The sequence below is a fragment of the Salmo salar genome, chromosome ssa23, assembly GCF_905237065.1.
Source record: "Salmo salar chromosome ssa23, Ssal_v3.1, whole genome shotgun sequence".
Classification (NCBI taxonomy): domain Eukaryota; kingdom Metazoa; phylum Chordata; class Actinopteri; order Salmoniformes; family Salmonidae; genus Salmo; species Salmo salar.
In genome coordinates this window covers 49117116-49144107 of record NC_059464.1, presented here as the reverse complement: position 1 = coordinate 49144107, position 26992 = coordinate 49117116, and the positions used below count along the sequence as shown (strand labels likewise).

Below are 26992 nucleotides of genomic sequence, written 5' to 3'. Positions count from 1 at the left end.
TCCTGCTGTTGTCCTCCGTCCTGCCCTGTCCTGCTGCTGTCCTGCTGCTGTCCTGCTGTTGTCCTCTGTCCTGCTGCTGTCCTGCTGCTGTCCTGCTGCTGTCCTGCTGCTGTCCTCTGTCCTGCTGCTGTCCTGCTGCTGTCCTGCTGCTGTCCTGCTGCTGTCCTGCTGCTGTCCTGCTGTTGTCCTCTGTCCTGCTGCTGTCCTGCTGTCGTCCTCTGTCCTGCTGTTGTCCTCTGTCCTGCTGCTGTCCTGCTGTTGTCCTCTGTCCTGCTGTTGTCCTCTGTCCTGCTGTTGTCCTCTGTCCTGCTGTTGTCCTCTGTCCTGCTGTTGTCCTCTGTCCTGCTGCTGTCCTGCTGGTTTTTGTCCTATATTTTTTTATATTTTTTATTTTATTTTTAATCCCAGGCTCCCGTCTCCGCAGGAGGCCTTTTGCCTTCTGGTAGGCTGTCATTGTAAATAATAATTAGTTCTTAACTGACTTGCTTAGTTAAATAACGGTTAAATAAATGTAAAAAAAAATCCTAGATACCATTTCGTTCTTCAGTTGTGCTTACTTAACCAAGTATTCCTCTTCTTCTAACATCCTTGCTGTCCCCCGATCCCCCCGATCCCCCCGATCCCCCAGGTCTCTAGATGGTCGACTCCAGGTATCCCATCGTAAAGGCCTTCCTCATGTCATTTACTCTCGTCTGTGGCGTTGGCCAGACCTGCAGTCGCCCCACGAGCTCCGGGCCATAGAGCTGTGTGAGTACGCCTTCCACACCAAGAAGGACGAGGTGTGTGTCAATCCCTACCACTACCAACGCGTCGAGACACCGAGTGAGTACTATGATACTACGACAGGACTATGGTACTACTACAGGACTATGGTACTACTACAGGACTATGGTACTACTACAGGACTATGGTACTACTACAGGACTATGATACTACTACCAGACTATGGTACTACTACAGGACTATGATACTACTACAGGACTATGATACTACTACAGGACTATGGTACTACTACAGGACTATGATACAGGACTATAATACTACTACAGGACTATGGTACTATTACAGGACTATGGTACTACTACAGGACTATGGTACTACTACCGGACTATGGTACTACTACAGGACTATGGTACTACTACAGGACTATGGTACTACTACCGGACTATGGTACTACTACAGAACTATGATACTACTACCGGACTATGGTACTACTACCGGACTATGGTACTACTACAGGACTATGGTACTACTACAGGACTATGATACTACTACCAGACTATGGTACTACTACAGGACTATGGTACTACTAGTAGAGGACTATGATACTACTACAGGTCTATGATACTACTACAGGACTATGGTACTACTACAGGACTATAGTACTACTACCGGACTATAGTACTACTACCGGACTATGGTACTGCTACAGGACTATGATACTACTACAGGACTATGATACTACTACAGGACTATGGTACTACTACAGGACTATAGTACTACTACAGGACTATGGTACTACTACAGGACTATAGTACTACTACCGGACTATAGTACTACTACCGGACTATGGTACTGCTACAGGACTATGATACTACTACAGGACTATGATACTACTACAGGACTATGGTACTACTACAGGACTATAGTACTACTACAGGACTATGGTACTACTACAGGACTATAGTACTACTACAGGACTATGGTACTACTACAGGACACTATAGTACTACTACAGGACTATGGTACTACTACAGGACACTATAGTACTACTACAGGACTATGGTACTGCTACAGGACACTATAGTACTACTACCGGACTATGGTACTACTACAGGACTATGATACTACTACAGGACTATGATACTACTACAGGACTATGGTACTACTACAGGACTATAGTACTACTACAGGACTATGGTACTACTACAGGACTATGGTACTACTACAGGACTTTGGTACTACTACAGGACTATGGTACTACTACAGAACTATGGTACTACTACAGGACTATGATACTACTACAGGACTATGGTACTACTACAGGACTATGGTACTGCTACAGGACTATGGTACTACTACAGGACTATGATACAGGACTATAATACTACTACAGGACTATGGTACTACTACAGGACTTTGGTACTACTACAGGACTATGGTACTACTACAGAACTATGGTACTACTACAGGACTATGATACTGCTACAGGACTATGGTACTACTACAGAACTATGGTACTACTACAGGACTATGATACTACTACAGGACTATGGTACTACTACAGGACTATGGTACTGCTACAGGACTATGGTACTACTACAGGACTATGATACTACTACAGGTTTCTGTTATGCTTCTTTTGTCAGTTGTTGGTTTGCAGAGCATTTGCTATACAGTCCTTGGGTATAAGAATCTTGGGTAGTAAGAATCCTTCCAGGTCATTTTTTCCAAAATCAAGTTGTAGGTTTGGAATTTTGATTTGGAGTGAAGGTTATGTTGTGGAGGGTAGTAACCTGTATATGTCATGGTGACATAGTGAAGGTTATGTTGTAGAGGGTAGTATCCTGTATATGTCCTGGTGACATAGTGTTGTGGAGGGTAGTAACCTGTATATGTCATGGTGACATAGTGAAGGTTATGTTGTAGAGGGTAGTATCCTGTATATGTCCTGGTGACATAGTGTTGTGGAGGGTAGTAACCTGTATATGTCATGGTGACATAGTGAAGGTTATGTTGTAGAGGGTAGTATCCTGTATATGTCCTGGTGACATAGTGTTGTGGAGGGTAGTAACCTGTATATGTCATGGTGACATAGTGAAGGTTATGTTATGGAGGGTAGTATCCTGTATATGTCCTGGTGACATAGTGAAGGTTATGTTGTAGAGGGTAGTATCCTGTATATGTCCTGGTGACATAGTGTTGTGGAGGGTAGTATCCTGTATATGTCCTGGTGACATAGTGTTGTGGAGGGTAGTATCCTGTATATGTCCTGGTGACATAGTGAAGGTTCTGTTGTGGAGGGTAGTATCCTGTATATGTCCTGGTGACATAGTGTTGTAGAGGGTAGTATCCTGTATATGTCCTGGTGACATAGTGAAGGTTATGTTGTAGAGGGTAGTATCCTGTATATGTCCTGGTGACATAGTGAAGGTTATGTTGTAGAGGGTAATATCCTGTATATGTCATGGTGACATAGTGAAGGTTATGTTGTAGAGGGTAATATCCTGTATATGTGCTGGTGACATAGTGTTGTGGAGGGTAATATCCTGTATATGTCATGGTGACATAGTGAAGGTTATGTTGTAGAGGGTAATATCCTGTATATGTGCTGGTGACATAGTGTTGTAGAGGGTAGTATCCTGTATATGTCATGGTGACATAGTGAAGGTTATGTTGTGGAGGGTAGTATCCTGTATATGTCCTGGTGACATAGTGTTGTAGAGGGTACTATCCTGTATATGTCCTGGTGACATAGTGTTGTGGAGGGTAGTATCCTGTATATGTCCTGGTGACATAGTGTTGTGGAGGGTAGTATCCTGTATATGTCCTGGTGACATAGTGTTGTAGAGGGTAGTGTCCTGTATATGTCCTGGTGACATAGTGAAGGTTATGTTATGGAGGGTAGTATCCTGTATATGTCCTGGTGACATATTGTTGTGGAGGGTAGTATTCTGTATATGTCATGGTGACATAGTGTTGTGGAGGGTAGTATCCTGTATATGTCCTGGTGACATAGTGTTGTGGAGGGTAGTATCCTGTATATGTCCTGGTGACATAGTGTTGTAGAGGGTAGTATCCTGTATATGTCCTGGTGACATAGTGAAGGTTATGTTATGGAGGGTAGTATCCTGTATATGTCCTGGTGACATAGTGTTGTGGAGGGTAGTATCCTGTATATGTCCTGGTGACATAGTGTTGTGGAGGGTAGTATCCTGTATATGTCCTGGTGACATAGTGTTGTGGAGGGTAGTATCCTGTATATGTCCTGGTGACATAGTGTTGTAGAGGGTAGTTTCCTGTATATGTCCTGGTGACATAGTGAAGGTTATGTTATGGAGGGTAGTATCCTGTATATGTCCTGGTGACATAGTGTTGTAGAGGGTAGTATCCTGTATATGTCCTGGTGACATAGTGAAGGTTATGTTATGGAGGGTAATATCCTGTATATTTCCTGGTGACATGGTGTTGTAGAGGGTAGTATCCTGTATATGTCCTGGTGACATAGTGAAGGTTATGTTATGGAGGGTAGTATCCTGTATATGTCCTGGTGACATAGTGTTGTGGAGGGTAGCATCCTGTATATGTCCTGGTGACATAGTGTTGTGGAGGGTAGTATCCTGTATATGTCCTGGTGACATAGTGTTGTAGAGGGTAGTTTCCTGTATATGTCCTGGTGACATAGTGATGGTTATGTTATGGAGGTAGTATCCTGTATATGTCCTGGTGACATAGTGTTGTAGAGGGTAGTATCCTGTATATGTCCTGGTGACATAGTGAAGGTTATGTTATGGAGGGTAATATCCTGTATATTTCCTGGTGACATGGTGTTGTAGAGGGTAGTATCCTGTATATGTCCTGGTGACATAGTGAATATTATGTTATGGAGGGTAGTATCCTGTATATGTCCTGGTGACATAGTGTTGTAGAGGGTAGTATAATGTATATGTCCTGGTGACATAGTGTTGTGGAGGGTAGTATCCTGTATATGTCCTGGTGACATAGTGTTGTGGAGGGTAGCATCCTGTATATGTCCTGGTGACATAGTGTTGTAGAGGGTAGTATCCTGCATATGTCCTGGTGACATAGTGTTGTGGAGGGTAGCATCCTGTATATGTCCTGGTGAAATAGTGTTGTGGAGGGTAGTATCCTGTAGATGTCATGCTGACATAGTGAAGGTTATGTTATGGAGGGTAGTATCCTGTATATGTCCTGGTGACATAGTGTTGTAGAGGGTAATATCCTGTATATGTCCTGTTGACATAGTGTTGTGTATATGTCATGCTGACATAGTGAAGGTTATGTTATGGAGGGTAGTATCCTGTATATGTCATGCTGACATAGTGTTGTCGAGGGTAGTATCCTGTATATGTCCTGGTGACATAGTGAAGGTTATGTTGTGGAGGGTAGTATCCTGTATATGTCCTGGTGACATGGTGTTGTAGAGGGTAGTATCCTGTATATGTCCTGGTGACATAGTGAAGGTTATGTTATGGAGGGTAGTATCCTGTAAATGTCCTGGTGACATAGTGTTGTGGAGGGTAGTATCCTGTATATGTCCTGGTGACATAGTGTTGTGGAGGGTAGTATCCTGTATATGTCCTGGTGACATAGTGTTGTGGAGGGTAGTATCCTGTATATGTCCTGGTGACATAGTGTTGTAGAGGGTAGTTTCCTGTATATGTCCTGGTGACATAGTGAAGGTTATGTTATGGAGGGTAGTATCCTGTATATGTCCTGGTGACATAGTGTTGTAGAGGGTAGTATCCTGTATATGTCCTGGTGACATAGTGAAGGTTATGTTATGGAGGGTAATATCCTGTATATTTCCTGGTGACATGGTGTTGTAGAGGGTAGTATCCTGTATATGTCCTGGTGACATAGTGAAGGTTATGTTATGGAGGGTAGTATCCTGTATATGTCCTGGTGACATAGTGTTGTAGAGGGTAGTATAATGTATATGTCCTGGTGACATAGTGTTGTAGAGGGTAATATCCTGTATGTGTCCTGTTGACATAGTGTTGTGTATATGTCATGCTGACATAGTGAAGGTTATGTTATGGAGGGTAGTATCCTGTATATGTCATGCTGACATAGTGTTGTCGAGGGTAGTATCCTGTATATGTCCTGGTGACATAGTGAAGGTTATGTTGTGGAGGGTAGTATCCTGTATATGTCCTGGTGACATAGTGTTTCGGAGGGTAGTATCCTGTATATGTCCTGGTGACATAGTGAAGGTTATGTTGTGGAGGGTAGTATCCTGTATATGTCCTGGTGACATAGTGTTGTAGAGGGTAGCATCCTGTATATGTCCTGGTGACATAGTGTTGTGGAGGGTAGTATCCTGTAGATGTCATGCTGACATAGTGAAGGTTATGTTATGGAGGGTAGTATCCTGTATATGTCCTGGTGACATAGTGTTGTAGAGGGTAATATCCTGTATATGTCCTGTTGACATAGTGTTGTGTATATGTCATGCTGACATAGTGAAGGTTATGTTGTGGAGGGTAGTATCCTGTATATGTCCTGGTGACATAGTGTTGTGGAGGGTAGTATCCTGTATATGTCCTGGTGACATAGTGAAGGTTATGTTGTGGAGGGTAATATCCTGTATATGTCCTTGTTTAAAGAACTCTAAATCATTTTTTTTGTAAAAACATGCTGAAAAATGTGGACATGACCTGTCTGTCTGTCTGTCTGTCTGTCTGTCTGTCTGTCTGTCTGTCTGTCTGTCTGTCTGTCTGTCTTTCCCCCCCACTTCAATTCAAGGGGTTTTATTGGCATAGGAAACATATGTTTACATTGCCAAAGCAAGTGAAGTAGATAATACAAAATTTACGAGTAAACATCACACTCAAAAGTTTCAAAAGAATAAAGACATTTACAAAGGATATATTATTGGCTATGTACAGTGTTATAACAATGTTTCTCTGTCCCGTTCAGTCCTCCCTCCTGTCCAGGTTCCTAGACAATCAGAAATCCCTACAGAGTGTCCTGTTTTAGATGACTACAGCCATTCTATCCCTGAGAACACCATCTTCCCCGCCGGCATCGAGCCACAGAGCAACTACATCCCAGGTGAGTCACACAGCTGAGCCGGGCTGAGCTATACTGAGCCGGGCCGAGTTATACCGAGCCGGGCCGAGCTATGCTGAGCCGGGCCGAGTTATACCGAGCCGGGCCGAGTTATACCGAGCCGGGCCGAGTTATACCGAGCCGGGCCGAGTTATACCGAGCCGGGCCGAGCTATACCGAGCCGGGCCTGGTTGCTCTTCCATCATTTTAATTCCGGGAAACATCCTGGAACCGAAAACAGACACGACCCACTCTCACCCACAGAATGAACAATAACAGACACGACCCACTCTCACCCACAGCGTGAACAATAACAGACACGACCCACTCTCACCCACAGCGTGAACAATAACAGACACGACCCACTCTCACCCACAGAATGAACAATAACAGACACGACCCACTCTCACCCACAGCGTGAACAATAACAGACACGACCCACTCTCACCCACAGCGTGAACAATAACAGACACGACCCACTCTCACCCACAGCGTGAACAATAACAGACACGACCCACTCTCACCCACAGCGTGAACAATAACAGACACGACCCACTCTTACCCACAGCATGAACAATAACAGACACGACCCACTCTTTCCCACAGCATGAACAATAACAGACACGACCCACTCTCACCCACAGCGTGAACAATAACAGACACGACCCACTCTTACCCACAGCATGAACAATAACAGACACGACCCACTCTCACCCACAGCATGAACAATAACAGACACGACCCACTCTTTCCCACAGCATGAACAAGTGTACCCTTCTCAAATAGCCTTCCCTGTGGCTCACTTCCCTGTGGCTCAGTTGGTAGAGCATGGTGTGTGCAACGCCAGGGTTGTGGGTTCGATTCCCACAACTCAGTACAAAAAAAAAAATGCATGAAATGAAAATGAAATGATTGAAATGTATGTATTCACTACTGTAAGTCGCTCTGGATAAGAGCGTCTGCTAAAATGACTAAAATGTAAAATGTACCCTGATTGGTGACTTGGTGTGAGGCTTTGATCTCATGAGTGTTGATATTATTACAGTGCTTCTTAAGCCTGGTTCAGATAGGAGAGACGGGGACAAAACTATCCAGGTTTAGAGTGTTGTTACGTGAGGAGAGACGGGGACAAAACTATCCAGGTTTCCAATGTTGAGACGGGGATAAAACTATCCAGGTTTAGAATGTTGAGACGGGACAAAACTATCCAGGTTTAGAATGTTGAGACGGGACAAAACTATCCAGGTTTAGAATGTTGAGACGGCACAAAACTATCCAGGTTTAGAATGTTGAGACGGGGACAAAACTATCCAGGTTTAGAATGTTGAGACGGGGACAAAACTATCCAGGTTTAGAATGTTGAGACGGGGACAAAACTATCCAGGTTTAGAATGTTGAGACGGGGACAAAACTATCCAGGTTTCCAATGTTGAGACGGGACAAAACTATCCAGGTTTAGAATGTTGAGACGGGGACAAAACTATCCAGGTTTAGAATGTTGAGACGGCACAAAACTATCCAGGTTTAGAGTGTTGTTACGGGCGGGACAAAACTATCCAGGTTTAGAATGTTGTTCGTGAGGAGACGGGGACAAAACTATCCAGGTTTAGAACGTTGAGACGGGAGACAAAACTATCCAGGTTTAGAATGTTGTTACGGGGGGAGAACGGGGACAAAACTATCCAGGTTTAGAATGTTGAGACGGGGACAAAACTATCCAGGTTTAGAGTGTTGAGACGGGGACAAAACTATCCAGGTTTAGAGTGTTGTTATGTGAGGAGAGACGGGACAAAACTATCCAGGTTTAGAATGTTGTTACGGGACAAAACTATCCAGGTTTAGAATGTTGTTACGGGACAAAACTATCCAGGTTTAGAATGTTGAGACGGGGACAAAACTATCCAGGTTTAGAATGTTGAGACGGGACAAAACTATCCAGGTTTAGAGTGTTGTTACGTGAGGAGAGACGGGACAAAACTATCCAGGTTTAGAGTGTTGTTACGTGAGGAGAGACGGGGACAAAACTATCCAGGTTTAGAGTGTTGTTACGTGAGGAGAGACGGGGACAAAACTATCCAGGTTTAGAGTGTTGTTACGTGAGGAGAGACGGGACAAAACTATCCAGGTTTAGAGTGTTGTTACGTGAGGAGAGACGGGGACAAAACTATCCAGGTTTAGAACGTTGAGACGGGAGGAGAGACGGGACAAAACTATCCAGGTTTAGAGTGTTGTTACGTGAGGAGAGACGGGGACAAAACTATCCAGGTTTAGAGTGTTGTTACGTGAGGAGAGACGGGGACAAAACTATCCAGGTTTAGAGTGTTGTTACGTGAGGAGAGACGGGGACAAAACTATCCAGGTTTAGAGTGTTGTTACGTGAGGAGAGACGGGGACAAAACTATCCAGGTTTAGAGTGTTGTTACGTGAGGAGAGACGGGGACAAAACTATCCAGGTTTAGAGTGTTGTTACGTGAGGAGAGACGGGGACAAAACTATCCAGGTTTAGAACGTTGAGACGGGAGGAGAGACGGGACAAAACTATCCAGGTTTAGAAGACAGACTCTGGTTGAGACCGTTTCCACGGTAACGGTTTCTCTTTACAGTGATGTGATAAAACTTTGAAAAATAAATAAAATAAATAAAAGTAGCCGCTTGCAGCAAGGTGTTGTAACAGGGAGGATCATGTTATTAGGGGTGTTGTGTGAATTAGGGGTGTTGTGTGAATATTGTGTGAAGTTCATGTGAATGTGGTTGTCTGAACGTCCTGTGAATGTTGTGGGAATGCCATGTGAAAGATGTCTGAATGTTGTGGGAATGCCATGTGAAGGTTGTCTGAACGTCCTGTGAATGTTGTGGGAATGCCATGTGAAGGTTGTCTGAATGTTGTGGGAATGCCATGTGAAGGTTGTCTGAATGTTGTGGGAATGCCATGTGAAGGTTGTCTGAATGTTGTGGGAATGTTGTGGGAATGTTGTGGGAATGCCATGTGAAGGTTGTCTGAATGTTGTGGGAATGCCATGTGAAGGTTGTCAATGTTGTGGGAATGCCATGTGAAGGTTGTCTGAATGTTGTGGGAATGCCATGTGAAGGTTGTCTGAATGTTGTGGGAATGCCATGTGAAGGTTGTCTGAATGTTGTGGGAATGCCATGTGAAGGTTGTGTGAATGTTGTGGGAATGCCATGTGAAGGTTGTCTGAATGTTGTGGGAATGCCATGTGAAGGTCGTGGGACGGTTGTCTGAACGTCCTGTGAATGTTGTGGGAACGTTGTGGGAATGTGACGGTTGGGTTTTCCTGTGTTCCAGAGACTCCTCCTCCTGGGTATCTGAGTGAGGATGGAGACGCCGGCGACCACCTCAACAACCTGATAAACACTGGTCAGACCACACACACACACACACACACACACACACACACACACACACACACACTCACTCACTCACTCACTCACTCACTCTCACACACACACACACACACACACACACACACACACACACACACACACACACACACACACACACACACACACACACACACACACACACACACACACACACTCACACACACACACACACACACACACACACACACACACACACACACACTCACACTCACACACACTCACACTCACACACAGACACACACTCACACTCACACTCACACACACTCACACACTCACACACAGACACACACACTCACACACACTCACACACACACACTACCTCAACAACCTGATAAACACTGGTCAGACCACACACACACACACACACACACTCACACACAGACACACACACACTCACACTCACACACTCACACACACACACACAGACACACACACACTCACACTCACACACACACACACTCACACACAGACACACACACTCACACACACACACACACACACACACACACTCACACTCACACACACACACACACACACAGACACACACACTCACACTCACACACACACACACACTCACACACACACACACACACACACACACACACACACACACACACTCACACACACACACCCACGCGTGTCCATCTTGACCCTGTGTTGTCTCTGCCTCTATGTCTCTGTCCCTCTCTCTCTCTGTAGACTCACCTAGTAACCTGTTACCAGAATCAGCCTCTCCTCTCCTGTCTCTCTCTCTGTAGACTCACCTAGTAACCTGTTACCAGATTCAGCCTCTCCTGTCCTGTCTCTCTCTCTCTGTAGACTCACCTAGTAACCTGTTACCAGAATCAGCCTCTCCTCTCCTGTCTCTCTCTCTGTAGACTCACCTAGTAACCTGTTACCAGAATCAGCCTCTCCTCTCCTGTCTCTCTCTCTGTAGACTCACCTAGTAACCTGTTACCAGAATCAGCCTCTCCTCTCCTGTCTCTCTCTCTGTAGACTCACCTAGTAACCTGTTACCAGAATCAGCCTCTCCTCTCCTGTCTCTCTCTCTGTAGACTCACCTAGTAACCTGTTACCAGAATCAGCCTCTCCTCTCCTGTCTCTCTCTCTGTAGACTCACCTAGTAACCTGTTACCAGAATCAGCCTCTCCTCTCCTGTCTCTCTCTCTCTGTAGACTCACCTAGTAACCTGTTACCAGAATCAGCCTCTCCTCTCCTGTCTCTCTCTCTGTAGACTCACCTAGTAACCTGTTACCAGAATCAGCCTCTCCTCTCCTGTCTCTCTCTCTCGTAGACTCACCTAGTAACCTGTTACCAGAATCAGCCTCTCCTCTCCTGTCTCTCTCTCTGTAGACTCACCTAGTAACCTGTTACCAGAATCAGCCTCTCCTCTCCTGTCTCTCTCTCTGTAGACTCACCTAGTAACCTGTTACCAGAATCAGCCTCTCCTCTCCTGTCTCTCTCTCTGTAGACTCACCTAGTAACCTGTTACCAGAATCAGCCTCTCCTCTCCTGTCTCTCTCTCTGTAGACTCACCTAGTAACCTGTTACCAGAATCAGCCTCTCCTCTCCTGTCTCTCTCTCTGTAGACTCACCTAGTAACCTGTTACCAGAATCAGCCTCTCCTCTCCTGTCTCTCTCTCTGTAGACTCACCTAGTAACCTGTTACCAGAATCAGCCTCTCCTCTCTGTCTCTCTCTCTGTAGACTCACCTAGTAACCTGTTACCAGAATCAGCCTCTCCTCTCCTGTCTCTCTCTCTGTAGACTCACCTAGTAACCTGTTACCAGAATCAGCCTCTCCTCTCCTGTCTCTCTCTCTGTAGACTCACCTAGTAACCTGTTACCAGAATCAGCCTCTCCTCTCCTGTCTCTCTCTCTGTAGACTCACCTAGTAACCTGTTACCAGAATCAGCCTCTCCTCTCCTGTCTCTCTCTCTGTAGACTCACCTAGTAACCTGTTACCAGAATCAGCCTCTCCTCTCCTGTCTCTCTCTCTCTGTAGACTCACCTAGTAACCTGTTACCAGAATCAGCCTCTCCTCTCCTGTCTCTCTCTCTGTAGACTCACCTAGTAACCTGTTACCAGAATCAGCCTCTCCTCTCCTGTCTCTCTCTCTGTAGACTCACCTAGTAACCTGTTACCAGAATCAGCCTCTCCTCTCCTGTCTCTCTCTCTGTAGACTCACCTAGTAACCTGTTACCAGAATCAGCCTCTCCTCTCCTGTCTCTCTCTCTGTAGACTCACCTAGTAACCTGTTACCAGAATCAGCCTCTCCTCTCCTGTCTCTCTCTCTGTAGACTCACCTAGTAACCTGTTACCAGAATCAGCCTCTCCTCTCCTGTCTCTCTCTCTGTAGACTCACCTAGTAACCTGTTACCAGAATCAGCCTCTCCTCTCCTGTCTCTCTCTCTGTAGACTCACCTAGTAACCTGTTACCAGAATCAGCCTCTCCTCTCCTGTCTCTCTCTCTGTAGACTCACCTAGTAACCTGTTACCAGAATCAGCCTCTCCTCTCTGTCTCTCTCTCTGTAGACTCACCTAGTAACCTGTTACCAGAATCAGCCTCTCCTCTCCTGTCTCTCTCTCTCTGTAGACTCACCTAGTAACCTGTTACCAGAATCAGCCTCTCCTCTCCTGTCTCTCTCTCTGTAGACTCACCTAGTAACCTGTTACCAGAATCAGCCTCTCCTCTCCTGTCTCTCTCTCTGTAGACTCACCTAGTAACCTGTTACCAGAATCAGCCTCTCCTCTCCTGTCTCTCTCTCTCTGTAGACTCACCTAGTAACCTGTTACCAGAATCAGCCTCTCCTCTCCTGTCTCTCTCTCTGTAGACTCACCTAGTAACCTGTTACCAGAATCAGCCTCTCCTCTCCTGTCTCTCTCTCTGTAGACTCACCTAGTAACCTGTTACCAGAATCAGCCTCTCCTCTCCTGTCTCTCTCTCTGTAGACTCACCTAGTAACCTGTTACCAGAATCAGCCTCTCCTCTCCTGTCTCTCTCTCTCTGTAGACTCACCTAGTAACCTGTTACCAGAATCAGCCTCTCCTCTCCTGTCTCTCTCTCTGTAGACTCACCTAGTAACCTGTTACCAGAATCAGCCTCTCCTCTCCTGTCTCTCTCTCTGTAGACTCACCTAGTAACCTGTTACCAGAATCAGCCTCTCCTCTCCTGTCTCTCTCTCTGTAGACTCACCTAGTAACCTGTTACCAGAATCAGCCTCTCCTCTCCTGTCTCTCTCTCTGTAGACTCACCTAGTAACCTGTTACCAGAATCAGCCTCTCCTCTCCTGTCTCTCTCTCTCTGTAGACTCACCTAGTAACCTGTTACCAGAATCAGCCTCTCCTCTCCTGTCTCTCTCTCTCTGTAGACTCACCTAGTAACCTGTTACCAGAATCAGCCTCTCCTCTCCTGTCTCTCTCTCTCTGTAGACTCACCTAGTAACCTGTTACCAGAATCAGCCTCTCCTCTCCTGTCTCTCTCTCTGTAGACTCACCTAGTAACCTGTTACCAGAATCAGCCTCTCCTCTCCTGTCTCTCTCTCTGTAGACTCACCTAGTAACCTGTTACCAGAATCAGCCTCTCCTCTCCTGTCTCTCTCTCTCTGTAGACTCACCTAGTAACCTGTTACCAGAATCAGCCTCTCCTCTCCTGTCTCTCTCTCTGTAGACTCACCTAGTAACCTGTTACCAGAATCAGCCTCTCCTCTCCTGTCTCTCTCTCTGTAGACTCACCTAGTAACCTGTTACCAGAATCAGCCTCTCCTCTCCTGTCTCTCTCTCTCTGTAGACTCACCTAGTAACCTGTTACCAGAATCAGCCTCTCCTCTCCTGTCTCTCTCTCTGTAGACTCACCTAGTAACCTGTTACCAGAATCAGCCTCTCCTCTCCTGTCTCTCTCTCTCTGTAGACTCACCTAGTAACCTGTTACCAGAATCAGCCTCTCCTCTCGTCTCTCTCTCTGTAGACTCACCTAGTAACCTGTTACCAGAATCAGCCTCTCCTCTCCTGTCTCTCTCTCTCTGTAGACTCACCTAGTAACCTGTTACCAGAATCAGCCTCTCCTCTCCTGTCTCTCTCTCTGTAGACTCACCTAGTAACCTGTTACCAGAATCAGCCTCTCCTCTCCTGTCTCTCTCTCTGTAGACTCACCTAGTAACCTGTTACCAGAATCAGCCTCTCCTCTCCTGTCTCTCTCTCTGTAGACTCACCTAGTAACCTGTTACCAGAATCACCCTCTCCTCTCCTGTCTCTCTCTCTGTAGACTCACCTAGTAACCTGTTACCAGAATCAGCCTCTCCTCTCCTGTCTCTCTCTCTGTAGACTCACCTAGTAACCTGTTACCAGAATCAGCCTCTCCTCTCCTGTCTCTCTCTCTGTAGACTCACCTAGTAACCTGTTACCAGAATCAGCCTCTCCTCTCCTGTCTCTCTCTCTGTAGACTCACCTAGTAACCTGTTACCAGAATCAGCCTCTCCTCTCCTCTCTCTCTCTCTCTGTAGACTCACCTAGTAACCTGTTACCAGAATCAGCCTCTCCTCTCCTGTCTCTCTCTCTGTAGACTCACCTAGTAACCTGTTACCAGAATCAGCCTCTCCTCTCCTGTCTCTCTCTCTGTAGACTCACCTAGTAACCTGTTACCAGAATCAGCCTCTCCTCTCCTGTCTCTCTCTCTGTAGACTCACCTAGTAACCTGTTACCAGAATCAGCCTCTCCTCTCCTGTCTCTCTCTCTGTAGACTCACCTAGTAACCTGTTACCAGAATCAGCCTCTCCTCTCCTGTCTCTCTCTCTGTAGACTCACCTAGTAACCTGTTACCAGAATCAGCCTCTCCTCTCCTGTCTCTCTCTCTGTAGACTCACCTAGTAACCTGTTACCAGAATCAGCCTCTCCTCTCCTGTCTCTCTCTCTGTAGACTCACCTAGTAACCTGTTACCAGAATCAGCCTCTCCTCTCCTGTCTCTCTCTCTGTAGACTCACCTAGTAACCTGTTACCAGAATCAGCCTCTCCTCTCCTGTCTCTCTCTCTGTAGACTCACCTAGTAACCTGTTACCAGAATCAGCCTCTCCTCTCCTGTCTCTCTCTCTGTAGACTCACCTAGTAACCTGTTACCAGAATCAGCCTCTCCTCTCCTGTCTCTCTCTCTGTAGACTCACCTAGTAACCTGTTACCAGAATCAGCCTCTCCTCTCCTGTCTCTCTCTCTCTGTAGACTCACCTAGTAACCTGTTACCAGAATCAGCCTCTCCTCTCCTGTCTCTCTCTCTGTAGACTCACCTAGTAACCTGTTACCAGAATCAGCCTCTCCTCTCCTGTCTCTCTCTCTGTAGACTCACCTAGTAACCTGTTACCAGAATCAGCCTCTCCTCTCCTGTCTCTCTCTCTGTAGACTCACCTAGTAACCTGTTACCAGAATCAGCCTCTCCTCTCCTGTCTCTCTCTCTGTAGACTCACCTAGTAACCTGTTACCAGAATCAGCCTCTCCTCTCCTGTCTCTCTCTCTGTAGACTCACCTAGTAACCTGTTACCAGAATCAGCCTCTCCTCTCCTGTCTCTCTCTCTGTAGACTCACCTAGTAACCTGTTACCAGAATCAGCCTCTCCTCTCCTGTCTCTCTCTCTCTCTGTAGACTCACCTAGTAACCTGTTACCAGAATCAGCCTCTCCTCTCCTGTCTCTCTCTCTCTGTAGACTCACCTAGTAACCTGTTACCAGAATCAGCCTCTCCTCTCCTGTCTCTCTCTCTGTAGACTCACCTAGTAACCTGTTACCAGAATCAGCCTCTCCTCTCCTGTCTCTCTCTCTCTGTAGACTCACCTAGTAACCTGTTACCAGAATCAGCCTCTCCTCTCCTGTCTCTCTCTCTGTAGACTCACCTAGTAACCTGTTACCAGAATCAGCCTCTCCTCTCCTGTCTCTCTCTCTGTAGACTCACCTAGTAACCTGTTACCAGAATCAGCCTCTCCTCTCCTGTCTCTCTCTCTGTAGACTCACCTAGTAACCTGTTACCAGAATCAGCCTCTCCTCTCCTGTCTCTCTCTCTGTAGACTCACCTAGTAACCTGTTACCAGAATCAGCCTCTCCTCTCCTGTCTCTCTCTCTGTAGACTCACCTAGTAACCTGTTACCAGAATCAGCCTCTCCTCTCCTGTCTCTCTCTCTGTAGACTCACCTAGTAACCTGTTACCAGAATCAGCCTCTCCTCTCCTGTCTCTCTCTCTCTGTAGACTCACCTAGTAACCTGTTACCAGAATCAGCCTCTCCTCTCCTGTCTCTCTCTCTGTAGACTCACCTAGTAACCTGTTACCAGAATCAGCCTCTCCTCTCCTGTCTCTCTCTCTGTAGACTCACCTAGTAACCTGTTACCAGAATCAGCCTCTCCTCTCCTGTCTCTCTCTCTGTAGACTCACCTAGTAACCTGTTACCAGAATCAGCCTCTCCTCTCCTGTCTCTCTCTCTGTAGACTCACCTAGTAACCTGTTACCAGAATCAGCCTCTCCTCTCCTGTCTCTCTCTCTGTAGACTCACCTAGTAACCTGTTACCAGAATCAGCCTCTCCTCTCCTGTCTCTCTCTCTGTAGACTCACCTAGTAACCTGTTACCAGAATCAGCCTCTCCTCTCCTGTCTCTCTCTCTGTAGACTCACCTAGTAACCTGTTACCAGAATCAGCCTCTCCTCTCCTGTCTCTCTCTCTCTGTAGACTCACCTAGTAACCTGTTACCAGAATCAGCCTCTCCTCTCCTGTCTCTCTCTCTGTAGACTCACCTAGTAACCTGTTACCAGAATCAGCCTCTCCTCTCCTGTCTCTCTCTCTGTAGACTCACCTAGTAACCTGTTACCAGAATCAGCCTCTCCTCTCCTGTCTCTCTCTCTGTAGACTCACCTAGTAACCTGTTACCAGAATCAGCCTCTCCTCTCCTGTCTCTCTCTCTCTGTAGACTCACCTAGTAACCTGTTACCAGAATCAGCCTCTCCTCTCCTGTCTCTCTCTCTGTAGACTCACCTAGTAACCTGTTACCAGAATCAGCCTCTCCTCTCCTGTCTCTCTCTCTCTGTAGACTCACCTAGTAACCTGTTACCAGAATCAGCCTCTCCTCTCCTGTCTCTCTCTCTGTAGACTCACCTAGTAACCTGTTACCAGAATCAGCCTCTCCTCTCCTGTCTCTCTCTCTCTGTAGACTCACCTAGTAACCTGTTACCAGAATCAGCCTCTCCTCTCCTGTCTCTCTCTCTGTAGACTCACCTAGTAACCTGTTACCAGAATCAGCCTCTCCTCTCCTGTCTCTCTCTCTTGTAGACTCACCTAGTAACCTGTTACCAGAATCAGCCTCTCCTCTCCTGTCTCTCTCTCTGTAGACTCACCTAGTAACCTGTTACCAGAATCAGCCTCTCCTCTCCTGTCTCTCTCTCTCGTAGACTCACCTAGTAACCTGTTACCAGAATCAGCCTCTCCCTCTCCTGTCTCTCTCTCTCTGTAGACTCACCTAGTAACCTGTTACCAGAATCAGCCTCTCCTCTCCTGTCTCTCTCTCTGTAGACTCACCTAGTAACCTGTTACCAGAATCAGCCTCTCCTCTCCTGTCTCTCTCTCTGTAGACTCACCTAGTAACCTGTTACCAGAATCAGCCTCTCCTCTCCTGTCTCTCTCTCTGTAGACTCACCTAGTAACCTGTTACCAGAATCAGCCTCTCCTCTCCTGTCTCTCTCTCTGTAGACTCACCTAGTAACCTGTTACCAGAATCAGCCTCTCCTCTCCTGTCTCTCTCTCTGTAGACTCACCTAGTAACCTGTTACCAGAATCAGCCTCTCCTCTCCTGTCTCTCTCTCTTGTAGACTCACCTAGTAACCTGTTACCAGAATCAGCCTCTCCTCTCCTGTCTCTCTCTCTGTAGACTCACCTAGTAACCTGTTACCAGAATCAGCCTCTCCTCTCCTGTCTCTCTCTCTCTGTAGACTCACCTAGTAACCTGTTACCAGAATCAGCCTCTCCTCTCCTGTCTCTCTCTCTGTAGACTCACCTAGTAACCTGTTACCAGAATCAGCCTCTCCTCCCTGTCTCTCTCTCTGTAGACTCACCTAGTAACCTGTTACCAGAATCAGCCTCTCCTCTCCTGTCTCTCTCTCTCTGTAGACTCACCTAGTAACCTGTTACCAGAATCAGCCTCTCCTCTCCTGTCTCTCTCTCTGTAGACTCACCTAGTAACCTGTTACCAGAATCAGCCTCTCCTCTCCTGTCTCTCTCTCTCTGTAGACTCACCTAGTAACCTGTTACCAGAATCAGCCTCTCCTCTCCTGTCTCTCTCTCTGTAGACTCACCTAGTAACCTGTTACCAGAATCAGCCTCTCCTCTCCTGTCTCTCTCTCTCTGTAGACTCACCTAGTAACCTGTTACCAGAATCAGCCTCTCCTCTCCTGTCTCTCTCTCTGTAGACTCACCTAGTAACCTGTTACCAGAATCAGCCTCTCTCCTCTCTCTCTCTCTGTAGACTCACCTAGTAACCTGTTACCAGAATCAGCCTCTCCTCTCCTGTCTCTCTCTCTCTGTAGACTCACCTAGTAACCTGTTACCAGAATCAGCCTCTCCTCTCCTGTCTCTCTCTCTGTAGACTCACCTAGTAACCTGTTACCAGAATCAGCCTCTCCTCTCCTGTCTCTCTCTCTGTAGACTCACCTAGTAACCTGTTACCAGAATCAGCCTCTCCTCTCCTGTCTCTCTCTCTGTAGACTCACCTAGTAACCTGTTACCAGAATCAGCCTCTCCTCTCCTGTCTCTCTCTCTGTAGACTCACCTAGTAACCTGTTACCAGAATCAGCCTCTCCTCTCCTGTCTCTCTCTCTCTGTAGACTCACCTAGTAACCTGTTACCAGAATCAGCCTCTCCTCGTCTGTCTCTCTCTCTGTAGACTCACCTAGTAACCTGTTACCAGAATCAGCCTCTCCTCTCCTGTCTCTCTCTCTCTGTAGACTCACCTAGTAACCTGTTACCAGAATCAGCCTCTCCTCTCCTGTCTCTCTCTCTGTAGACTCACCTAGTAACCTGTTACCAGAATCAGCCTCTCCTCTCCTGTCTCTCTCTCTGTAGACTCACCTAGTAACCTGTTACCAGAATCAGCCTCTCCTCTCCTGTCTCTCTCTCTGTAGACTCACCTAGTAACCTGTTACCAGAATCAGCCTCTCCTCTCCTGTCTCTCTCTCTCTGTAGACTCACCTAGTAACCTGTTACCAGAATCAGCCTCTCCTCTCCTGTCTCTCTCTCTGTAGACTCACCTAGTAACCTGTTACCAGAATCAGCCTCTCCTCTCCTGTCTCTCTCTCTGTAGACTCACCTAGTAACCTGTTACCAGAATCAGCCTCTCCTCTCCTGTCTCTCTCTCTGTAGACTCACCTAGTAACCTGTTACCAGAATCAGCCTCTCCTCTCCTGTCTCTCTCTCTCTGTAGACTCACCTAGTAACCTGTTACCAGAATCAGCCTCTCCTCTCCTGTCTCTCTCTCTCTGTAGACTCACCTAGTAACCTGTTACCAGAATCAGCCTCTCCTCTCCTGTCTCTCTCTCTGTAGACTCACCTAGTAACCTGTTACCAGAATCAGCCTCTCCTCTCCTGTCTCTCTCTCTGTAGACTCACCTAGTAACCTGTTACCAGAATCAGCCTCTCCTCTCCTGTCTCTCTCTCTGTAGACTCACCTAGTAACCTGTTACCAGAATCAGCCTCTCCTCTCCTGTCTCTCTCTCTGTAGACTCACCTAGTAACCTGTTACCAGAATCAGCCTCTCCTCTCCTGTCTCTCTCTCTCTGTAGACTCACCTAGTAACCTGTTACCAGAATCAGCCTCTCCTCTCCTGTCTCTCTCTCTGTAGACTCACCTAGTAACCTGTTACCAGAATCAGCCTCTCCTCTCCTGTCTCTCTCTCTGTAGACTCACCTAGTAACCTGTTACCAGAATCAGCCTCTCCTCTCCTGTCTCTCTCTCTGTAGACTCACCTAGTAACCTGTTACCAGAATCAGCCTCTCCTCTCCTGTCTCTCTCTCTGTAGACTCACCTAGTAACCTGTTACCAGAATCAGCCTCTCCTCTCCTGTCTCTCTCTCTGTAGACTCACCTAGTAACCTGTTACCAGAATCAGCCTCTCCTCTCCTGTCTCTCTCTCTGTAGACTCACCTAGTAACCTGTTACCAGAATCAGCCTCTCCTCTCCTGTCTCTCTCTCTGTAGACTCACCTAGTAACCTGTTACCAGAATCAGCCTCTCCTCTCCTGTCTCTCTCTCTGTAGACTCACCTAGTAACCTGTTACCAGAATCAGCCTCTCCTCTCCTGTCTCTCTCTCTGTAGACTCACCTAGTAACCTGTTACCAGAATCAGCCTCTCCTCTCCTGTCTCTCTCTCTGTAGACTCACCTAGTAACCTGTTACCAGAATCAGCCTCTCCTCTCCTGTCTCTCTCTCTGTAGACTCACCTAGTAACCTGTTACCAGAATCAGCCTCTCCTCTCCTGTCTCTCTCTCTGTAGACTCACCTAGTAACCTGTTACCAGAATCAGCCTCTCCTCTCCTGTCTCTCTCTCTGTAGACTCACCTAGTAACCTGTTACCAGAATCAGCCTCTCCTCTCCTGTCTCTCTCTCTGTAGACTCACCTAGTAACCTGTTACCAGAATCAGCCTCTCCTCTCCTGTCTCTCTCTCTGTAGACTCACCTAGTAACCTGTTACCAGAATCAGCCTCTCCTCTCCTGTCTCTCTCTCTGTAGACTCACCTAGTAACCTGTTACCAGAATCAGCCTCTCCTCTCCTGTCTCTCTCTCTCTGTAGACTCACCTAGTAACCTGTTACCAGAATCAGCCTCTCCTCTCCTGTCTCTCTCTCTCTGTAGACTCACCTAGTAACCTGTTACCAGAATCAGCCTCTCCTCTCCTGTCTCTCTCTCTGTAGACTCACCTAGTAACCTGTTACCAGAATCAGCCTCTCCTCTCCTGTCTCTCTCTCTGTAGACTCACCTAGTAACCTGTTACCAGAATCAGCCTCTCCTCTCTGTCTCTCTCTCTCGTAGACTCACCTAGTAACCTGTTACCAGAATCAGCCTCTCCTCTCCTGTCTCTCTCTCTCTGTAGACTCACCTAGTAACCTGTTACCAGAATCAGCCTCTCCTCTCCTGTCTCTCTCTCTGTAGACTCACCTAGTAACCTGTTACCAGAATCAGCCTCTCCTCTCCTGTCTCTCTCTCTTGTAGACTCACCTAGTAACCTGTTACCAGAATCAGCCTCTCCTCTCCTGTCTCTCTCTCTCTGTAGACTCACCTAGTAACCTGTTACCAGAATCAGCCTCTCCTCTCCTGTCTCTCTCTCTGTAGACTCACCTAGTAACCTGTTACCAGAATCAGCCTCTCCTCTCCTGTCTCTCTCTCTGTAGACTCACCTAGTAACCTGTTACCAGAATCAGCCTCTCCTCTCCTGTCTCTCTCTCTGTAGACTCACCTAGTAACCTGTTACCAGAATCAGCCTCTCCTCTCCTGTCTCTCTCTCTGTAGACTCACCTAGTAACCTGTTACCAGAATCAGCCTCTCCTCTCCTGTCTCTCTCTCTGTAGACTCACCTAGTAACCTGTTACCAGAATCAGCCTCTCCTCTCCTGTCTCTCTCTCTGTAGACTCACCTAGTAACCTGTTACCAGAATCAGCCTCTCCTCTCCTGTCTCTCTCTCTGTAGACTCACCTAGTAACCTGTTACCAGAATCAGCCTCTCCTCTCCTGTCTCTCTCTCTGTAGACTCACCTAGTAACCTGTTACCAGAATCAGCCTCTCCTCTCCTGTCTCTCTCTCTGTAGACTCACCTAGTAACCTGTTACCAGAATCAGCCTCTCCTCTCCTGTCTCTCTCTCTGTAGACTCACCTAGTAACCTGTTACCAGAATCAGCCTCTCCTCTCCTGTCTCTCTCTCTGTAGACTCACCTAGTAACCTGTTACCAGAATCAGCCTCTCCTCTCCTGTCTCTCTCTCTGTAGACTCACCTAGTAACCTGTTACCAGAATCAGCCTCTCCTCTCCTGTCTCTCTCTCTGTAGACTCACCTAGTAACCTGTTACCAGAATCAGCCTCTCCTCTCCTGTCTCTCTCTCTGTAGACTCACCTAGTAACCTGTTACCAGAATCAGCCTCTCCTCTCCTGTCTCTCTCTCTGTAGACTCACCTAGTAACCTGTTACCAGAATCAGCCTCTCCTCTCCTGTCTCTCTCTCTGTAGACTCACCTAGTAACCTGTTACCAGAATCAGCCTCTCCTCTCCTGTCTCTCTCTCTGTAGACTCACCTAGTAACCTGTTACCAGAATCAGCCTCTCCTCTCCTGTCTCTCTCTCTCTGTAGACTCACCTAGTAACCTGTTACCAGAATCAGCCTCTCCTCTCCTGTCTCTCTCTCTGTAGACTCACCTAGTAACCTGTTACCAGAATCAGCCTCTCCTCTCCTGTCTCTCTCTCTGTAGACTCACCTAGTAACCTGTTACCAGAATCAGCCTCTCCTCTCCTGTCTCTCTCTCTGTAGACTCACCTAGTAACCTGTTACCAGAATCAGCCTCTCCTCTCCTGTCTCTCTCTCTGTAGACTCACCTAGTAACCTGTTACCAGAATCAGCCTCTCCTCTCCTGTCTCTCTCTCTGTAGACTCACCTAGTAACCTGTTACCAGAATCAGCCTCTCCTCTCCTGTCTCTCTCTCTGTAGACTCACCTAGTAACCTGTTACCAGAATCAGCCTCTCCTCTCCTGTCTCTCTCTCTGTAGACTCACCTAGTAACCTGTTACCAGAATCAGCCTCTCCTCTCCTGTCTCTCTCTCTGTAGACTCACCTAGTAACCTGTTACCAGAATCAGCCTCTCCTCTCCTGTCTCTCTCTCTGTAGACTCACCTAGTAACCTGTTACCAGAATCAGCCTCTCCTCTCCTGTCTCTCTCTCTGTAGACTCACCTAGTAACCTGTTACCAGAATCAGCCTCTCCTCTCCTGTCTCTCTCTCTGTAGACTCACCTAGTAACCTGTTACCAGAATCAGCCTCTCCTCTCCTGTCTCTCTCTCTGTAGACTCACCTAGTAACCTGTTACCAGAATCAGCCTCTCCTCTCCTGTCTCTCTCTCTGTAGACTCACCTAGTAACCTGTTACCAGAATCAGCCTCTCCTCTCCTGTCTCTCTCTCTCTGTAGACTCACCTAGTAACCTGTTACCAGAATCAGCCTCTCCTCTCCTGTCTCTCTCTCTGTAGACTCACCTAGTAACCTGTTACCAGAATCAGCCTCTCCTCTCCTGTCTCTCTCTCTGTAGACTCACCTAGTAACCTGTTACCAGAATCAGCCTCTCCTCTCCTGTCTCTCTCTCTGTAGACTCACCTAGTAACCTGTTACCAGAATCAGCCTCTCCTCTCCTGTCTCTCTCTCTGTAGACTCACCTAGTAACCTGTTACCAGAATCAGCCTCTCCTCTCCTGTCTCTCTCTCTGTAGACTCACCTAGTAACCTGTTACCAGAATCAGCCTCTCCTCTCCTGTCTCTCTCTCTGTAGACTCACCTAGTAACCTGTTACCAGAATCAGCCTCTCCTCTCCTGTCTCTCTCTCTCTGTAGACTCACCTAGTAACCTGTTACCAGAATCAGCCTCTCCTCTCCTGTCTCTCTCTCTGTAGACTCACCTAGTAACCTGTTACCAGAATCAGCCTCTCCTCTCCTGTCTCTCTCTCTCTGTAGACTCACCTAGTAACCTGTTACCAGAATCAGCCTCTCCTCTCCTGTCTCTCTCTCTGTAGACTCACCTAGTAACCTGTTACCAGAATCAGCCTCTCCTCTCCTGTCTCTCTCTCTCTGTAGACTCACCTAGTAACCTGTTACCAGAATCAGCCTCTCCTCTCCTGTCTCTCTCTCTGTAGACTCACCTAGTAACCTGTTACCAGAATCAGCCTCTCCTCTCCTGTCTCTCTCTCTGTAGACTCACCTAGTAACCTGTTACCAGAATCAGCCTCTCCTCTCCTGTCTCTCTCTCTGTAGACTCACCTAGTAACCTGTTACCAGAATCAGCCTCTCCTCTCCTGTCTCTCTCTCTGTAGACTCACCTAGTAACCTGTTACCAGAATCAGCCTCTCCTCTCCTGTCTCTCTCTCTGTAGACTCACCTAGTAACCTGTTACCAGAATCAGCCTCTCCTCTCCTGTCTCTCTCTCTGTAGACTCACCTAGTAACCTGTTACCAGAATCAGCCTCTCCTCTCCTGTCTCTCTCTCTGTAGACTCACCTAGTAACCTGTTACCAGAATCAGCCTCTCCTCTCCTGTCTCTCTCTCTGTAGACTCACCTAGTAACCTGTTACCAGAATCAGCCTCTCCTCTCCTGTCTCTCTCTCTGTAGACTCACCTAGTAACCTGTTACCAGAATCAGCCTCTCCTCTCCTGTCTCTCTCTCTGTAGACTCACCTAGTAACCTGTTACCAGAATCAGCCTCTCCTCTCCTGTCTCTCTCTCTGTAGACTCACCTAGTAACCTGTTACCAGAATCAGCCTCTCCTCTCCTGTCTCTCTCTCTGTAGACTCACCTAGTAACCTGTTACCAGAATCAGCCTCTCCTCTCCTGTCTCTCTCTCTGTAGACTCACCTAGTAACCTGTTACCAGAATCAGCCTCTCCTCTCCTGTCTCTCTCTCTGTAGACTCACCTAGTAACCTGTTACCAGAATCAGCCTCTCCTCTCCTGTCTCTCTCTCTGTAGACTCACCTAGTAACCTGTTACCAGAATCAGCCTCTCCTCTCCTGTCTCTCTCTCTGTAGACTCACCTAGTAACCTGTTACCAGAATCAGCCTCTCTCCTCTCCTGTCTCTCTCTCTGTAGACTCACCTAGTAACCTGTTACCAGAATCAGCCTCTCCTCTCCTGTCTCTCTCTCTGTAGACTCACCTAGTAACCTGTTACCAGAATCAGCCTCTCCTCTCCTGTCTCTCTCTCTGTAGACTCACCTAGTAACCTGTTACCAGAATCAGCCTCTCCTCTCCTGTCTCTCTCTCTCTGTAGACTCACCTAGTAACCTGTTACCAGAATCAGCCTCTCCTCTCCTGTCTCTCTCTCTGTAGACTCACCTAGTAACCTGTTACCAGAATCAGCCTCTCCTCTCCTGTCTCTCTCTCTGTAGACTCACCTAGTAACCTGTTACCAGAATCAGCCTCTCCTCTCCTGTCTCTCTCTCTGTAGACTCACCTAGTAACCTGTTACCAGAATCAGCCTCTCCTCTCCTGTCTCTCTCTCTGTAGACTCACCTAGTAACCTGTTACCAGAATCAGCCTCTCCTCTCCTGTCTCTCTCTCTGTAGACTCACCTAGTAACCTGTTACCAGAATCAGCCTCTCCTCTCCTGTCTCTCTCTCTGTAGACTCACCTAGTAACCTGTTACCAGAATCAGCCTCTCCTCTCCTGTCTCTCTCTCTGTAGACTCACCTAGTAACCTGTTACCAGAATCAGCCTCTCCTCTCCTGTCTCTCTCTCTGTAGACTCACCTAGTAACCTGTTACCAGAATCAGCCTCTCCTCTCCTGTCTCTCTCTCTGTAGACTCACCTAGTAACCTGTTACCAGAATCAGCCTCTCCTCTCCTGTCTCTCTCTCTGTAGACTCACCTAGTAACCTGTTACCAGAATCAGCCTCTCCTCTCCTGTCTCTCTCTCTGTAGACTCACCTAGTAACCTGTTACCAGAATCAGCCTCTCCTCTCCTGTCTCTCTCTCTGTAGACTCACCTAGTAACCTGTTACCAGAATCAGCCTCTCCTCTCCTGTCTCTCTCTCTGTAGACTCACCTAGTAACCTGTTACCAGAATCAGCCTCTCCTCTCCTGTCTCTCTCTCTGTAGACTCACCTAGTAACCTGTTACCAGAATCAGCCTCTCCTCTCCTGTCTCTCTCTCTCTGTAGACTCACCTAGTAACCTGTTACCAGAATCAGCCTCTCCTCTCCTGTCTCTCTCTCTGTAGACTCACCTAGTAACCTGTTACCAGAATCAGCCTCTCCTCTCCTGTCTCTCTCTCTGTAGACTCACCTAGTAACCTGTTACCAGAATCAGCCTCTCCTCTCCTGTCTCTCTCTCTGTAGACTCACCTAGTAACCTGTTACCAGAATCAGCCTCTCCTCTCCTGTCTCTCTCTCTGTAGACTCACCTAGTAACCTGTTACCAGAATCAGCCTCTCCTCTCCTGTCTCTCTCTCTGTAGACTCACCTAGTAACCTGTTACCAGAATCAGCCTCTCCTCTCCTGTCTCTCTCTCTGTAGACTCACCTAGTAACCTGTTACCAGAATCAGCCTCTCCTCTCCTGTCTCTCTCTCTGTAGACTCACCTAGTAACCTGTTACCAGAATCAGCCTCTCCTCTCCTGTCTCTCTCTCTGTAGACTCACCTAGTAACCTGTTACCAGAATCAGCCTCTCCTCTCCTGTCTCTCTCTCTGTAGACTCACCTAGTAACCTGTTACCAGAATCAGCCTCTCCTCTCCTGTCTCTCTCTCTGTAGACTCACCTAGTAACCTGTTACCAGAATCAGCCTCTCCTCTCCTGTCTCTCTCTCTGTAGACTCACCTAGTAACCTGTTACCAGAATCAGCCTCTCCTCTCCTGTCTCTCTCTCTGTAGACTCACCTAGTAACCTGTTACCAGAATCAGCCTCTCCTCTCCTGTCTCTCTCTCTGTAGACTCACCTAGTAACCTGTTACCAGAATCAGCCTCTCCTCTCCTGTCTCTCTCTCTGTAGACTCACCTAGTAACCTGTTACCAGAATCAGCCTCTCCTCTCCTGTCTCTCTCTCTGTAGACTCACCTAGTAA

The 26992-nt window shown here is 47.3% G+C and overlaps 1 protein-coding gene across 1 annotated transcript in view; it reads left to right on the top strand.

Moving 5' to 3' along the window:
* The window catches only part of smad3b (SMAD family member 3b), a 61159-nt gene that overhangs the window by 9625 nt on the left and 24542 nt on the right, over positions 1-26992 (top strand). Inside the window, exons 2-4 of the mRNA XM_045706393.1 lie at positions 629-822; positions 6664-6798; positions 10100-10171. Coding sequence (XP_045562349.1) covers positions 629-822; positions 6664-6798; positions 10100-10171 — 401 coding nt within the window. The remainder of the gene's footprint in view (positions 1-628; positions 823-6663; positions 6799-10099; positions 10172-26992) is intronic.